Source organism: Coregonus clupeaformis, chromosome 6 (assembly GCF_020615455.1).
Source record: "Coregonus clupeaformis isolate EN_2021a chromosome 6, ASM2061545v1, whole genome shotgun sequence".
NCBI classification, from domain to species: domain Eukaryota; kingdom Metazoa; phylum Chordata; class Actinopteri; order Salmoniformes; family Salmonidae; genus Coregonus; species Coregonus clupeaformis.
In genome coordinates, this window is record NC_059197.1 from 8,428,999 (window position 1) to 8,444,760 (window position 15,762).

General features: G+C 44.3%; 1 protein-coding gene across 3 annotated transcripts in view; it reads right to left on the reverse strand.

Moving 5' to 3' along the window:
• LOC121567277 (fibroblast growth factor 12) overlaps positions 1-15,762 on the reverse strand; it is a 180,492-nt gene that overhangs the window by 116,401 nt on the left and 48,329 nt on the right. The window contains exons 1-2 of one of the 3 annotated variants that reach the window (XM_041877174.2): positions 3,119-3,581; positions 2,890-3,018 (exon numbers count right to left, since the gene is read on the reverse strand). The exons of the other annotated variants lie outside the window; for them this stretch is intronic. Of the exons in view, the coding sequence (XP_041733108.1) occupies positions 2,890-2,998 (109 nt within the window). The 5' untranslated portion in view covers positions 2,999-3,018; positions 3,119-3,581. Of the gene's footprint in view, positions 1-2,889; positions 3,019-3,118; positions 3,582-15,762 lie in introns of those variants that run through there. 3 annotated transcript variants of the gene reach the window in all.

Genomic DNA, 15,762 nt, shown 5'->3' on the forward strand with positions numbered 1-15,762 from the left:
CACATTAGGCAGACAAGGCAGAAGTTAACGACAGCTTTCCACACCACTGTACCACCCTCCAGTCCTTTATCTCTGCCTCTCACATGTTCCTTATAATCTTGTATGCCTTTTTAATATGAATTTCATACAGTACCAGTCAAAAGTTTGGACACACCTACTCATTCAAGGGTTTTTCTTAATTTTTTACTATTTTCTACATTGTATAATAACATCAAAACTATGAAATAACAAATATGGAATAATGTAGTAACCAAAAAAAGTGTTAAACAAATCAAAATATATTTTACATTTTTAGATTCTTCAAAGTAGCCACCCTTTACCTTGATGACAGCTTTGCACACTCTTGGCATTCGCTCAACCAGCTTCATGAGGTAGTCACCTGGAATGCATTTCAATTAACAGATGTGCCTTGTTAAAAGTTAAGTTGTAGAATTTCTTTCCATCTTAATGCGTTTGAGCCAATCAGTTGTGTTGTGACAAGGCATGGGTGGTATACAGAGGATAGCCCTATTTGGTAAAAGACCAAGTCCATATTATGGCAAGAACAGCTCAAATAAGCAAAGAGAAACGACAGTCCATCATTACTTTAAGACATGAAGGTCAGTCAATACAGAACATTTCAAGAACTTTGAATGTTTCTTCAAGTGCAGTCGCAAAAACCATCAACCGCTATGAGGAAACTGATTCTCATGAGGACCGCCACAGGAAAGGAATACCCAGAGTTACCTCTGCTGCAGAGGATAAGTTCATGCTTCACAGAGTTCAAGTAACAGACATGTATCAACATCAACTGTTCAGAGGAGACTGCGTGAATCAGGCCTTCATGGTCGAATTGCTGCAAAGAAACCACTATTAAAGGACACCAATAATAATAAGAGATTTGCTTGGGCCAAGAAACACAAGCAATGGACATTAGACCGGTGGAAATCTCTCTTTTGGTCAGATGAGTCCAAATTTGAGATTTTTGCTTCCAACCGCTGCGTTTTTGTGAGACGTAGAGTAGGTGAATGGATGATCTCCGCATGTGTGGTTCCCACCGTGAAGCATGAAGGAGGAGGTGTGATGGTGTCGAGGTGCTTTGCTGGTGACACTGTCAGTGATTTATTTAGAATTCAAGGCACACTTAACCAGCATGGCTACCACAGCATTCTGCAGCGATACGCCATCCCATCTGGTTTGGGCATAGTGGGACTATCATTTGTTTTTCAAGAGGACAATGACCCAACACACCTCCAGGCTGTGTAAGGGCTATTTTACCAAAAAGGAGAGTGATGGAGTGCAGCATCAGATGACCTGGCCTCCACAATCACCCGACCTCAACCCAATTGAGATGGTTTGGGATGAGTTGGACCTCAGAGCGAAGGAAAAGCAGCCAAGAAGTGCTCAGCATATGTGGGAACTCCTTCAAGACTGTTGGAAAAGCATTCCAGGTGAAGCTGGTTGAGAGAATGCCAAGAGTGTGCAAAGCTGTCATCAAGACAAAGGGTGGCTACGTTGAAGAATCTCAAATATAAAATATATTTTGATTTGTTTAACACTTTTTTGGTTACCACATGATTCAATATGTGTTATTTCATAGTTTTGATATCTTCACTATTATGCTACAATGTAGAACATAGTACAAATAAAGAAAAACCCTGGAATGAGAGGTGTGTCCAAACTTTTGACTGGTATTGTATATGCCCCCCCCCCCCCCACATACGTGTCCACAGGTTATTGTGGACACGTATGTTTGTCCTCTTGGTGGTGTTAACAAACATATATTTCTGAGGTGAGACATTGTGGGCATAGAGTTGTGAGATATGAGAGGTGATCGGAGCTCCTTATAATTCATGTATTTTTATACAGCGCTGAGTACTTGTGTACTTTCTTTTGCCAGCATTGAGAGAAAGGGGAGGAAGAGGTTTGGTTGGACATGTTTGAACTGGGTCCGTGTCACAGACACTTTAGAGAGCATCATCATCATCATCATCATCATATTACTGCTTACCCTTATCTTACCGCTTACTCTTATCAGCCTACTGACTTACTTTCCCTGATATTTAGAAATGAAACAGAAAAAGTTTCATCCCCCACAAACACAAATTCCTTGCCAACCACACTCCTATCCCTCCACCAAGCTAACCAATCTAAGCCAGGAGCAATGGCTAGTAAAGAGCGAGCTCCTATCCCACCAAGACCAAACTACTACTGTACTCTTCACATCATCCCTCTTCTCCCCTTCCTCATCATCATCATCGATCACGAAAACTAACCAGGCAATTTTATAGATTTAAAAAGATATCCTTACACTAACCAGGCCTTCGAATCAAAACCCTGAAACGTGAAACGTTTGCCCATAGAAACCTCAACTTGTACAGGTGAATGACAGCGTTATTATGGCCTCTTAACGTTATAGCTGTTACCATGTGCATGGCATTATTACTGACTGTGTTCGAACTCGGGTCTGCGCGGCACAAGACTCTGTCAGCCTGTTGAGCTAAAGCCTAGGCATTTGCTCTAGGTTGGAGCTAACGCAAGTTTTCAGGTCTCAGGCAAAGTTACTCCTCATGTGAGTGTGCATTGAACCAACTCCATTGAACCAACGCCACAAGACTGTCTCAGCCTGTTGAGCTAAATCCTAGGCATTTAGGTAGGAGCTAATGCAAGTTTTCAGGTCTCAGGCAAAGTTACTCCTCACATGAGCGTGCACTGAATTAACTCCATTACTACAGCTAGCTTACTGAACAGTTTTACTGAGGGTTTTCGATCCACCCTTGTACTTGGTTAATGAATTAAGGTCACTAATTAGTAAGGAACTTCCCTCATCTGGTTGTCTAGGGCTTAGTTGAAAGGAAAAACCAAAAACCCACTGACACTCTGCCCTCCATGGAAAGAGTTTGAACTCACCCTGCTCATCGCTGTCCGGTTTTGCTGTTCCTTCCTCCTCATCTTCCTCTGTTCCCCTACTGTCTTTGGACAGCAGCCGTCGGAACAGGCTACCAAGCGAACGAGTCATTTCTGGCTCTCCAACTCTCTCTGAGATGTCCAAAAACACAGCTCGTAAAACGCAATGCCCCCCAGTACCCCTTAATCTGCTTCGCCCCCCTTTGCTCCTGCTTACACAACCCCTCTGCACCTGTATAAGTCAGTTGTCCGTGTCACTTGTAAAAGGTTAGCTGACCAGTCCTTGTCCACTCAGTGTGTGTCTGTCTGGCCGTGTTTAGCCCTGGCTGTCCTTGTGACGCTCCTGTCGACACTAAATCTCTAACTCACAAAACCCCCCCCACCCCCCAGACACACACGTCCATACATGCCTTGGCTTTACGAGCAAGTTATCTAACACCGCAATGAGACACCGGATTCAACCTTTTCACCTTTGTCAAGCGGGACAGCTGCATGCCTCCCTGTCCAGTGTGCGACACCATGCGTCAAACACAATTAGGAGTTATTCGAACGGTTTAACTATGTGGATATGTGATCCCTTGGACCTGGCACGCCATGCAATAGAAATGGATAGAGTTTATTCTGAGAGTGTAAATGGGCATCACTGCATGGTGGGAACTATTTATATCTGTCTTTACGTGGAGGAAATTCCCGGTGAGCAATGACAGAGGCAAGACATCAGAGACACTGGGGACATAATAAAGACAGTATGTCTTCGTTAGGCAATCAGGGTGTGGGTGGGTAAGTATGCAAGTCAGTGTATGTTTGAACACTGTTTTTCTTTGAGTGATCTTCACGTACGTTTGAGTGTGTGTGTGTGTGGGTGGGAGGGCAAATTCAGTTACAAAACCATGTCTGTAGAAAATTCAGTTACACAACCATCATGCATCTGCAAAAATGAGCTAATTCTGAAGGCTAAGATGTCTAGTTTCTGGCAAAGTGTCTTATTTTAAATCAATTTGACATTTTCACCTGAAGATTCTCATTACAGAAATGCGTCCTGATTAAATTCTCTCTTACATTGTACTTTTGAAAAAAACGTACTTATTTGAATACAACACAAAATATGTTGCTGTAGTTTGTCCATAAATCATACACATTTTATACTAGTTTAAGTTTACATTAAACTAGAATATTTATTACGTAAAAACACAGTGTCTGTGGACATGTCTCATTACCGTAACACTTTTTCAAGTTCCTGTAAAAACTCCAATCAGTTTTGAAAAGTTATATTCACCAATGATGTATCATATAGAAAAGTAGTCCTTAGATGAGCACATGTTAAGTAAATGTATTTGCTTATATGGCTTCACAAGGAGGTTCTTATTCTCAAACACCCCATTTAACCCACTTGGCCTTCTTATTACCGAAACAGCTAAAAAGCTCAAATTGGGAGAAAAAAGAATAGAGAACCATTACCTTACCAACATGGAAGCATGAATGGGCTTCAGTGACGTGGTCAATTGTTTGTTGACTCATACTAATCGGTCTCCTATTGTTTACAGATTGAGCTATTGTAGCTCAATTGGTAGAGCATGGCGCTTGTAACGCCAGGGTAGTGGGTTCGATCCCCGGGACCACCCATACGTAAAAATGTATGCACACATGACTGTAAGTTGCTTTGGATAAAAGCGTCTGCTAAATGGCATATTATTATTATTATTATTATAGCTAAGGGCCCTCTCATTACCGAAACACACATTTCTCATTATTACATCATCTTTAGGTCTGTTTCGGCAATGAGAACCTTAATTTCAGTAATGATAATAAGCTAATTATGATGTGTAGTCAATGGGTGTGCTGTGCTGGTAACTTTATTTATTTACTAGCACCACTCCTTAACCCTATTGTATATATTATTGGTAAAACAACAGTTATTTAAGTAGGGTTTGTCAAGAAATATGGGGTGTATAAACCCCATTTAACGTTCTTTAAGCCACAATTGGAAGTTTGTGTTTCAGCAAAGAGCAACCCCACCATTTAAAAAATAATAATAATTGACAAGGACAATGGGGAACAGAGGGCACATATATATACACATACTAATCAGGGGGAATAGGAACCAGGTGTGCGTAATGAGACAAGACAGTCCGGGGTTGGTGGTAATGAACCATGTCAGTGACGTCTAGAAAGCCGGTGACATAGACCTCCGGAATTGGTGAACGGAATGAGCAGCAGTACCGGGGGGATCCGTGACAGTCAACCCCCCCCCCGACGCGCTGCACCAGCAGCAGGATGACACCGGCCTAGGGGACGACCACAGGGACGCGGTACGGGTCGGTCAGGGTGCCAATGGTGAAAGTCCCTGGTCAGCGAAGTATCCAGGATGTCCACCGCAGGAACCCAGCACCGCTCCTCTGGGCCGTACCCATCCCAGTCGATGAGGTACTGGAGATGCCCTGCCCGACGCCTCGAATCCAGGACTTCACAGACCGAGTACGCCGGACCTCCCTCGATGTCTAGAGGAGGAGGCGGGGCGTCACTGGGTCCAGCCTCAGCGAGGGGACCAGGCACCACTGGCCTGAGGAGAGACAAATGAAAAGTCGGGTTAATGCGGTAATCAACAGGGAGTTGCAAACGGTACGTTACCTGTTCCTTTTGCCGACGCATGGCCCGCTGAAGACGAGTGTGCGCAGCATTCCAGATCTCCTCAGCACGCCGAAACCACTCGTCCACCGCAGGGGCCTCGGTCTGGCTCGGATGCCAAGGTGCCAGGGCCGGCTGATACCCCAACACGCACTGGAAAGGAGTGAGGTTAGTGGAGGAGTGGCAGAGGGAATTCTGTGCGTACTCAGCCCAAGGTAGAAAATCCGTCCACTCCCCCGGCCGGTCCTGATAGTAACACCTCAGGTACCTGCCCACTTCCTGATTGACCCTCTCCACTTGCCCATTAGCTTGAGGACGGTACCCGGAGGTGAGACTGACCGTGACCCCCAGGTGTTCCATGAATGCTTTCCATACGTGTGAGATGAACTGAGGACCACGGTTTGACACAATGTCCTCCGGGATTCTGTAGTGCCGGAAGACATGCGTAAAAAGAGCCTCCGTGGTTTGAATGGCCGACGGGAGCCCAGGCAGAGGAAGGAGGCGACAAGCTTTGGAAAACAGGTCCACAACGACAAGAATGGTGGTGTTCCCCTGGGAGGGGGGAGGGGGGGAGGGCAGTGACAAAGTCCACTGAGAGGTGAGACCAGGGTTGTTGTGGAACCAGCAGGGGAAGGAGCTTTCCATAAGGGAGGTGTCTGGGTGTCTTTGACTGGGCACAGATGGAGCAGGAAGAGACGTAAACCTGGACATCCCTAGCCAAGGTGGGCCACCAGTACTTCTCAGTCAGGCATGCGATGGTACGGCCTATCCCAGGATGACCCGACACAGGCGCCGTGTGTGCCCAGGAAAGGAGGCGGTCCCGCACACCCATGGACACGTAGGCGCAGTTCTCCGGGCACTGTGCAAGTGCGGGTTCCGTACGCAGGGCCTGCCGTATGTCGGCGTCCACATCCCACACCACTGGCACGATGAAATGGAACAGAGGGATGTGGGGGTCTCCTCTTCCTAACTCTCCTCTGCCTGGGTTGGAGCAGGGGAATGTCCTGGCTTGCCACCTCCTCGCCTATTAGTGGATGGAGGGCAGGTCGGGGGGAGAAATGACCCCTTTCTCCACCATAGGAGCAAAGGCCCAGATTCCACCTTCTCCTATGCTCTGCCTCGGGCAAACGTGCAGAGCACACCTCCATCGGCTCTGGCCACAGAGCAGGTGTAGCCATGGGCTCCGGATTCCGCGCAGGTCTTCGTCCGGACCGCAGGAGGTTCTCCAACCGGATCGCCATGTTCATGAGCTGGTCGAGTGACAGCTTGTCATCACGGCAGGCTAACTCCATCTGTACCTCCTCCTGCAGTCCGCTGCGGAACACGGTGACCAGAGCCGACTTGTTCCATCCGGTGGAGGCTGCGATGGTCCGGAACTCCAGGGTGAACTCCGAGGTGGTCCTAGATCCCTGGCGCAGTCGGAGTAGATGCTCACCCCCCTCTCGGCCCTCCACCGGATGATCAAACACTGATGGAGGGAGGAGGGTGAAGCGCTCGTAGGACTCGACCTCGGGTCCGCCCGTTTCCCAAACTGCGGCACCCCAGTCCAGGGCCCGTCCGGTCAGTGCCGAGATGACTGTGGCAACCCTGTCTCTGCCGGAGACAGCCTCGGCGTAGCGAGCGAGGTACAAGTCGCATTGCAGAAGGAATCCCTTGCATCTCGCTGGCGCGCCGTCAAAGCGCTCCGGGAGGGACAGGGGTATTCCGTGGACGGGCTCAGATGGAACGGAGGCAGGTAGTGGTGGTGTGGGGGCTGGTGCCGGAACCAGTGCTGGAGACTGGAGGGACTGCACTTTCCTCTCCAACCGCAGGATGGTTGCCAGCACACTGTCCATTACGCTGCCAAGTCTGGAGAGACAGTCCTCGTGATGCAGGACTGTCTCTAAGATGGTCGCCAGCTCGGCCTTTCCCGCTGTCTCCATTTTTATGAGTCGATTATTCTGTCACGTTGTATAATGATTAGAAGACAGGCGCAGGAATACGTATTAGGGGTTTTATTTACTCCACTTACAGTGGGGAAATAAAGTATTTAGTCAGCCACCAATTGTGCAAGTTCAACCACTTAAAAAGATGAGAGAGGCCTGTAATTTTCATCATAGGTACACGTCAACTATGACAGACAAATTGAGAATTTTCTTTCCTGAAAATCACATTGTAGAATTTTTCATGAATTTATTTGCAAATTATGGTGGAAAATAAGTATTTGGTCACCTACAAACAAGCAAGATTTCTGGCTCTCACAGACCTGTAACTTCTTCTTTAAGAGGCTCCTCTGTCCTCCACTCATTACCTGTATTAATGGCACCTGTTTGAACTTGTTATCAGTATAAAAGACACCTGTCCACAACCTCAAACAGTCACACTCCAAACTCCACTATGGCCAAGACCAAAGAGCTGTCAAAGGACACCAGAAACAAAATTGTAGACCTGCACCAGGCTGGGAAGACTGAATCTGCAATAGGTAAGCAGCTTGGTTTGAAGAAATCAACTGTGGGAGCAATTATTAGGAAATGGAAGACATACAAGACCACTGATAATCTCCCTCGATCTGGGGCTCCACGCAAGATCTCACCCTGTGGGGTCAAAATGATCACAAGAACGGTGAGCAAAAATCCCAGAACCACACGGGGGGACCTAGTGAATGACCTGCTGAGAGCTGGGAACAAAGTAACAAAGCCTACCATCAGTAACACACTACGCCGCCAGGGACTCAAATCCTGCAGTGCCAGACATGTCCCCCTGCTTAAGCCAGTACATGTCCAGGCCCGTCTGAAGTTTGCTAGAGTACATTTGGATGATCCAGAAGAGGATTGGGAGAATGCGATATGGTCAGATGAAACCAAAATATAACTTTTTGGTAAAAACTCAACTCGTCGTGTTTGGAGGACAAAGAATGCTGAGTTGCATCCAAAGAACACCATACCTACTGTGAAGCATGGGGGTGGAAACATCATGTTTTGGGGCTGTTTTTCTGCAAAGGGACCAGGACGACTGATCCGTGTAAAGGAAAGTATGAATGGGGCCATGTATCGTGAGATTTTGAGTGAAAATCTCCTTCCGTCAGCAAGGACATTGAAGATGAAACGTGGCTGGGTCTTTCAGCATGACAATGATCCCAAACACACCGCCCGGGCAACGAAGGAATGGCTTCGTAAGAAGCATTTCAAGGTCCTGGAGTGGCCTAGCCAGTCTCCAGATCTCAACCCCATAGAAAATCTTTGGAGGGAGTTGAAAGTCCGTGTTGCCCAGCGACAGCCCCAAAACATCACTGCTCTGGAGGAGATCTGCATGGAGGAATGGGCCAAAATACCAGCAACAGTGTGTGAAAACCTTGTGAAGACTTACAGAAAACGTTTGACCTGTGTCATTGCCAACAAAGGGTATATAACAAAGTATTGAGAAACTTTTGTTATTGACCAAATACTTATTTACCACCATAATTTGCAAATAAATTCATTAGAAATCCTACAATGTGATTTTCAGAATTTCTTTTTCTCAATTTGTCTGTCATAGTTGACGTGTACCTATGATGAAAATTACAGGCCTCTCTCATCTTTTTAAGTGGGAGAACTTGCACAATTGGTGGCTGACTAAATACTTTTTTTCCCCACTGTATATACACTACCGTTCAAACGTTTGGGGTCACTTGGAAATGTCCTTGATTACGAAAGAAAATCACATTTTTTGCCCATTAAAATAACATCAAATTGATCAGAAATACAGTGTAGACATTGTTAATGTTGTACATGGCTATTGTAGCGGGAAACGGCTGATTTTGTATGGAATATCTACATAGGCGTACAGAGGCCCATTATCAGCAACCATCAGTCCTGTGTTCCAATGGCACGTTGTGTTTGCTAATCCAAGTTTATCATTTTAAAAGGCTAATTGATCATTAGAAAACCCTTTTGCAATTATGTTAGCACAGCTGAAAACTGTTGTGCTGATTAAAGAAGCAATAAAACTGGCCTTCTTGAGACTAGTTGAGTATCTGGAGCATCAGCAATTGTGGGTTCGATTACAGGCTCAAAATGGCCAGAAACATATAACTTTCTTCTGAAACTCGTCAGTCTATTCTTGTTCTGAGAAATGAAGGCTATTCCATGCGAGAAATTGCCAAGAAACTGAAGATCTCATACAATGCTGTGTACTACTCCCTTCACAGAACAGCGCAAACTGGCTCTAACCAGAATAGAAAGAGGAGTGGGAGGCCCCGGTGCACAACTGAGGAAGAGGACAAATACATTACAGTGTCTAGTTTGAGAAACAGACGCCTCACAGGTCCTCAACTGGCAGCTTCATTAAATAGTACCCGCAAAACACCAGTCTCAACATCAACAGTGAAGAGGCGACTCCGGGATGCTGACCTTCTAGGCAGAGTTGCAAAGAAAAAGCTATATCTCAGACTGGCCAATAACACCCTCTGTGTTCTGTTAGACAGGTAACTCTTTATCCACAATATAGCAGCGGGTGTAAAGCCATAACACATCAGTTTTTCCAGCAACAGACTATGATCGATAATGTCAAAAGCCACACTGAAGTCTAACAAAACAGCCCCCACAATCTTTTTATCATATATTTCTCTCAGCCAATCATCAATAATTTGTGTAAGTGCTGTGCTTGCTGAATGTCCTTCCCCATAAGTGTGCTGAAAGTCTGTTGTCAATTTGTTTACTGTAAAATAGCATTGTATCTGGTCAAACACAATTTTTTCAAAACCTTTACTAAGGGGGCTTTACTGTTCTTAGGTAGCGGAGTGACTTTTGCTTCCCTCCAGGCCTGAGGGCACACACTTTCTAGTAGGCTTAAATTGAAGATATGGCAAATAGGAGTGGCAATATCGTCCTCTATTATCCTCAGTAATTTTCCATCCAAGTTGTCAGACCCTGGTGGCTTGTCATTGTTGATAGACAACAATTATTTTTTCACCTCTTCCACACTCACATTACGGAATTCAAATGTACAATTCTTGTCTTTCATAATTTGGTCAGATATACTTGGATTTGTAGTGTCAGCATTTGTTGCTGGCATGTCATGCCTAAATTTGCTAATCTTGCAAATGAAAAAAATCATTAAAGTATTTGGCAATATCAGTCGGTTTTGTAATGAATGAGCCATCTGATTAAATGAATGATGGAGCTGAGTTTGCCTTCTTTCCTAAAATTTCATTGAAGGTGCTCCAAAGCTTTTTACTATAATTCTTTATGTAATCTATCTTTGTTTCATAGTGTAGTTTCTTCTTCTTTTTATTCAGTTTAGTCACATGATTTCTCAATTTGCAGTACGTTTGCCAATCGGTTGTGCAGCCAGACTTATATGCCATCCCTTTTGCCTCATCCCTCTCAACCATACAATTTTTCAATTCCTCATCAAGATAAGGGGATTTAACAGTTTTTACAGTCATTTTATTAATGGGTGCATGCCTATTAGTAACTGGAATAAGCAATTTCATAAATGTGTTTGCAACGCCAGGGTTGTGGGTTTGATTCCCACGGGGGGCCAGTATAAAAAAATTGGTATTCACTAACTGTAAGTCGCTCTGGATAAGAGCGTCTGCTAAATGACTAAAATGTAAAATGTGTGAAGTGCAGCGTCTGGTTGCTCCTCATTACATTTACATTTAAATTTTTGTCATTTAGCAGATGCTCTTATCCAGAGCGACTTACAGTTAGTGAGTGCATACATTTTTTTCATACTGGCCCCCCGTGGGAATCTAACCCACAACCCTGGCGTTGCAAGCGCCATGCTCTACCAACTGAGCTACACGGGGCCCATCATGCAGACCGTGATAATACACAGCAACTAGCCATTGTCACCTTTCCTTCTAACAGTACAGAAATATACACATGTACTGCACATCCTGTGGACAATCATCCTTTCTCCTACTCTGTCGATTGGTGCAACTTACAAGCAGTTAACTGTGCAGGGTTAGAGTCAATGCCATTTCATCCAAGTCAATTCAGGAAGTAAACTGAAATTCTAATTCCAATTTTTCTCATGAAAAAGCTGTGAGGAAAATTTGACTTAGAATTTCAGTTACTGAAACGGACTTAATTGAAATGGAATAGACCCCAGCCCTGATCACACACCACAGACAGGCAATTTTTCTTTACATCATCAACATAAGATTCACTACAAAACGTATGTATGACCTCTTATACACTTTATTAGGCCCAGCCTTTGGAACTTTGGTTTTCATAGATATGGCTACTATATTGTCATCACTACATCCGATGGATCTGGATACTGCTTTCAAGCACATTTCTTTAGCTTTTGTAATGATGTGATCTGCAGAATGAGTAAATACTTCATAGGCAGATTGTGTTATGCCGTTTGCCAATAGGATCCCATTCAATCCAGAAATACGTCTAAAATACCTTACAGCCACAAATATCCATGTCCTAATACACCAATACTACTTGTAAAGATATATATTTTTAATTAACTTTGTTACGTTTAAGTCCACTCTTGACTTTTGAAAATAAATGCCTGTAATTACAGTATTATACTTACAGTGCCATCAGAAAGTATTCACACACCTTTACTTTTTAGACATTTTGTTGAGTTACAGCCTGAATTTAAAATGGATGAAATTGAGATTTTGTGTCACTGGCCTACACACACTACTCCATAATGTCAAAGTGGAATGATGTTTTGAGACATTTTTACAAATTTATAAAAAGGAAAAGCTGAAATGTCTTGAGTCAAGTTTTCAACTCCTTTGTTATGACAAGCCTAAATAAGTTCAGGAGAAAAGATTTGCTTAACAAGTCACTTAATATGTTGCATGGACTCACTCTGTGTGCAATAATACAGTTTAACATGATTTTTGAATGACTACCTCATCTCTGTACCCCACACATACAATTGTCAGTATGGTCCCTCAGTCGAGCAGTGAATTTCAAACACAGATTCAACCACAAAGTACAGGGAGGTTTTCCAATGTCTCGCAAAGAAGGGCTCCTACAGTGAGGGAAAAAAGTATTTGATCCCCTGCTGATTTTGTACGTTTGCCCACTGACAAAGAAATGATCAGTCTATAATTTTAATGGTAGGTTTATTTGAACAGTGAGAGACAGAATAACAACAAAAAAATCCAGAAAAACGCATGTCAAAAATGTTATAAATTGATTTGCATTTTCATGAGGGAAAGAAGTATTAGACCCCCTCTAAATCAGAAAGATTTCTGGCTCCCAGGTGTCTTTTATACAGGTAACGAGCTGAGATTAGGAGCACACTCTTAAAGGGAGTGCTCCTAATCTCAGTTTGTTACCTGTATAAAAGACACCTGTCCACAGAAGCAATCAATCAATCAGATTCCAAACTCTCCACCATGGCCAAGACCAAAGAGCACCCCAAGGATGTCAGGGACAAGATTGTAGACCTACACATGGCTGGAATGGGCTACAAGACCATCGCCAAGCAGCTTGGTGAGAAGGTGACAACAGTTGGTGCGATTATTCGCAAATGGAAGAAACACAAAATAACTGTCAATCTCCCTCGGCCTGGGGCTCCATGCAAGATCTCACCTCGTGGAGTTACAATGATCATGAGAACGGTGAGGAATCCGCCCAGAACTACACGGGAGGATCTTGTCAATGATCTCAAGGCAGCTGGGACCATAGTCACCAAGAAAACAATTGGTAACACACTACGCCGTGAAGGACTGAAATCCTGCAGCGCCCGCAAGGTCCCCCTGCTCAAGCAAGCACATATACAGGGCCGTCTGAAGTTTGTCAATGAACATCTGAATGATTCAGAGGAGAACTGGGTGAAAGTGTTGTGGTCAGATGAGACCAAAATCGAGCTCTTTGGCATCAACTCAACTCGCCGTGTTTGGAGGAGGAGGAATGCTGCCTATGACCCCAAGAACACCATCCCCACTGTCAAACATGGAGGTGGAAACATTATGCTTTGGGGGTGTTTTTCTGCTAAGGGGACAGGACAACTTCACCGCATCAAAGGGACGATGGACAGGGCCATGTACCGTCAAATCTTGGGTGAGAACCTCCTTCCCTCAGCCAGGGCATTGAACATAGGTTGTGGATGGGTATTCCAGCATGACAATGACCATAAACACACGGCCAAGGCAACAAAGGAGTGGCTCAAGAAGAAGCACATTAAGGTCCTGGAGTGGCCTAGCCAGTCTCCAGACCTTAATCACATAGAAAATCTGTGGAGGGAGCTGAAGGTTCGAGTTGCCAAACGTCAGGCTCGAAACCTTAATGACTTGGAGAAGATCTGCAAAGAGGAGTGGGACAAAATCCCTCCTGAGATGTGTGCAAACCTGGTAGGCAACTACAAGAAATGTCTGACCTCTGTGATTGCCAAAAAGGGTTTTGCCACCAAATACTAAGTCATGTTTTGCAGAGGGGTCTAATACTTATTTCCCTCATTAAAATACAAATCAATTTATAACATTTTTGACATGCGTTTTTCTAGATTTTTTTGTTGTTATTCTGTCTCTCACTGTTCAAATAAACCTACCATTACAATTATAGACTGATCATGTCTTTGTCAGTGGGCAAACGTACAAAATCATCAGGGGATCAAATACTTTTTTCCCTCACTGTACACCTCTGGAAACTAGTGTATTAGTAGATTGGTAAAGAAAAAGCAGACATTGAATTCCCTTTGAGCACGGTGCAGTCATTAATTACACTTTGGATAGTGTATCAATACACCCAGTCACTTCAAAGATACAGGCATCCTTCCTAACTCAGTGGCTGGAGAGGAAAGAAACCGCTCAGGGATCTCACCATGAGGCCAATGAGTTTAATGTAGTTACTCCACAATACTAACCTAAATGACAGTGAAAATAAGGAATTCCAAAACATGCATCCTGATTGCAATAAGGCACTAAAGTAAAACAGCAAAAAATAAAAACTGAACTTTACATCCTGAATACAAAGTGTTATGTTTGGGGCAAATCCAACAACACATTACTGAGTACCACTCTTTATATTTTCAAGCATGGTGGTGGATGAATCATGTTATGGGTATGCTTGTCATCGGCAAGGACTAGGGAGTTTTGTAGGATAAAAATAAACAAAATAGAGCAAAGCACAGGCAAACACCTAGACAAAAACCTGGTCCAGTCTGCTTTCCAACAGACACTGGGAGACAAATTGTCCTTTCAGCAGGACAATAACCTAAAACACAAGGCCAAATATACACTGGAGTTGCTTACCAAGTCGACATTGAATATTCCTGAGTGGCCTAGTTACAGTTTTGACTTAAATTGGCTTGACAATCTATGGCAAGACTTGAAAATGGCTGTCTAGCAATGATCAACAACCAACTTGACAGAGCTTGAAGAATAAAAAAAAAGAAGAATATTGTACAATTCAGGTGTGCAAAGCTCGTAGAGACTTAACCAGAAAGACTCACAGCTGTAATCGCTGTAATCGCTGCCAAATGTGATTCTAACATGTATTGACTCAGGGGGGTGAATACTTATCTAATCAAGATATATTAGTGTTTTATTTTTAATAAATATTTTACAAATGTTACAATTTTTCTTCCACTTTGACATTACAGAGTATTTTGTGTAGATCGTTGACAAAAAATGACAATTAAATACATTTTAATTGAGCGTGCCGTCTCTAGCCAACTCTCCTGTTATCTCTCTCAGAATGACCTTCTTGATCCAAACCAGTCAGGTTTCAAGACTGGTCATTCAACTGAGACTGCTCTTCTCTGTGTCACGGAGGCTCTCCGCCCTGCTAAAGCTAACTCTCTCTCCTCTGCTCTTATCCTTCTAGACCTATCTGCTGCCTTTGATACTGTGAACCATCAGATCCTCCTCTCCACCCTCTCCGAGTTGGGCATCTCCGGCGCTGCTCACTCTTGGATTGCGTCCTACCTGACAGGTCGCTCCTACCAGGTGGCGTGGCGAGAATCTGTCTCCGCACCACGTGGTCTCACCACTGGTGTCCCCCAGGGCTCAGTTCTAGGCCCTCTCCTATTCTCTCTATACACCAAGTCACTTGGCTCTGTCATATCCTCACATGATCTCTCCTATCATTGCTACGCAGACGACACACAATTAATTTTCTCCTTTCCCCCTTCTGATAACCAGGTGACGAATCGCATCTCTGCATGTCTGGCAGACATATCAGTGTGGATGTCGGATCACCACCTCAAGCTGAACCTCGGCAAGACGGAGCTGCTCTTCCTCCTGGGGAAGGACTGCCTGCTCCATGATCTCGCCATCACGGTTGACAACTCCATTGTGTCCTCCTCCCAGAG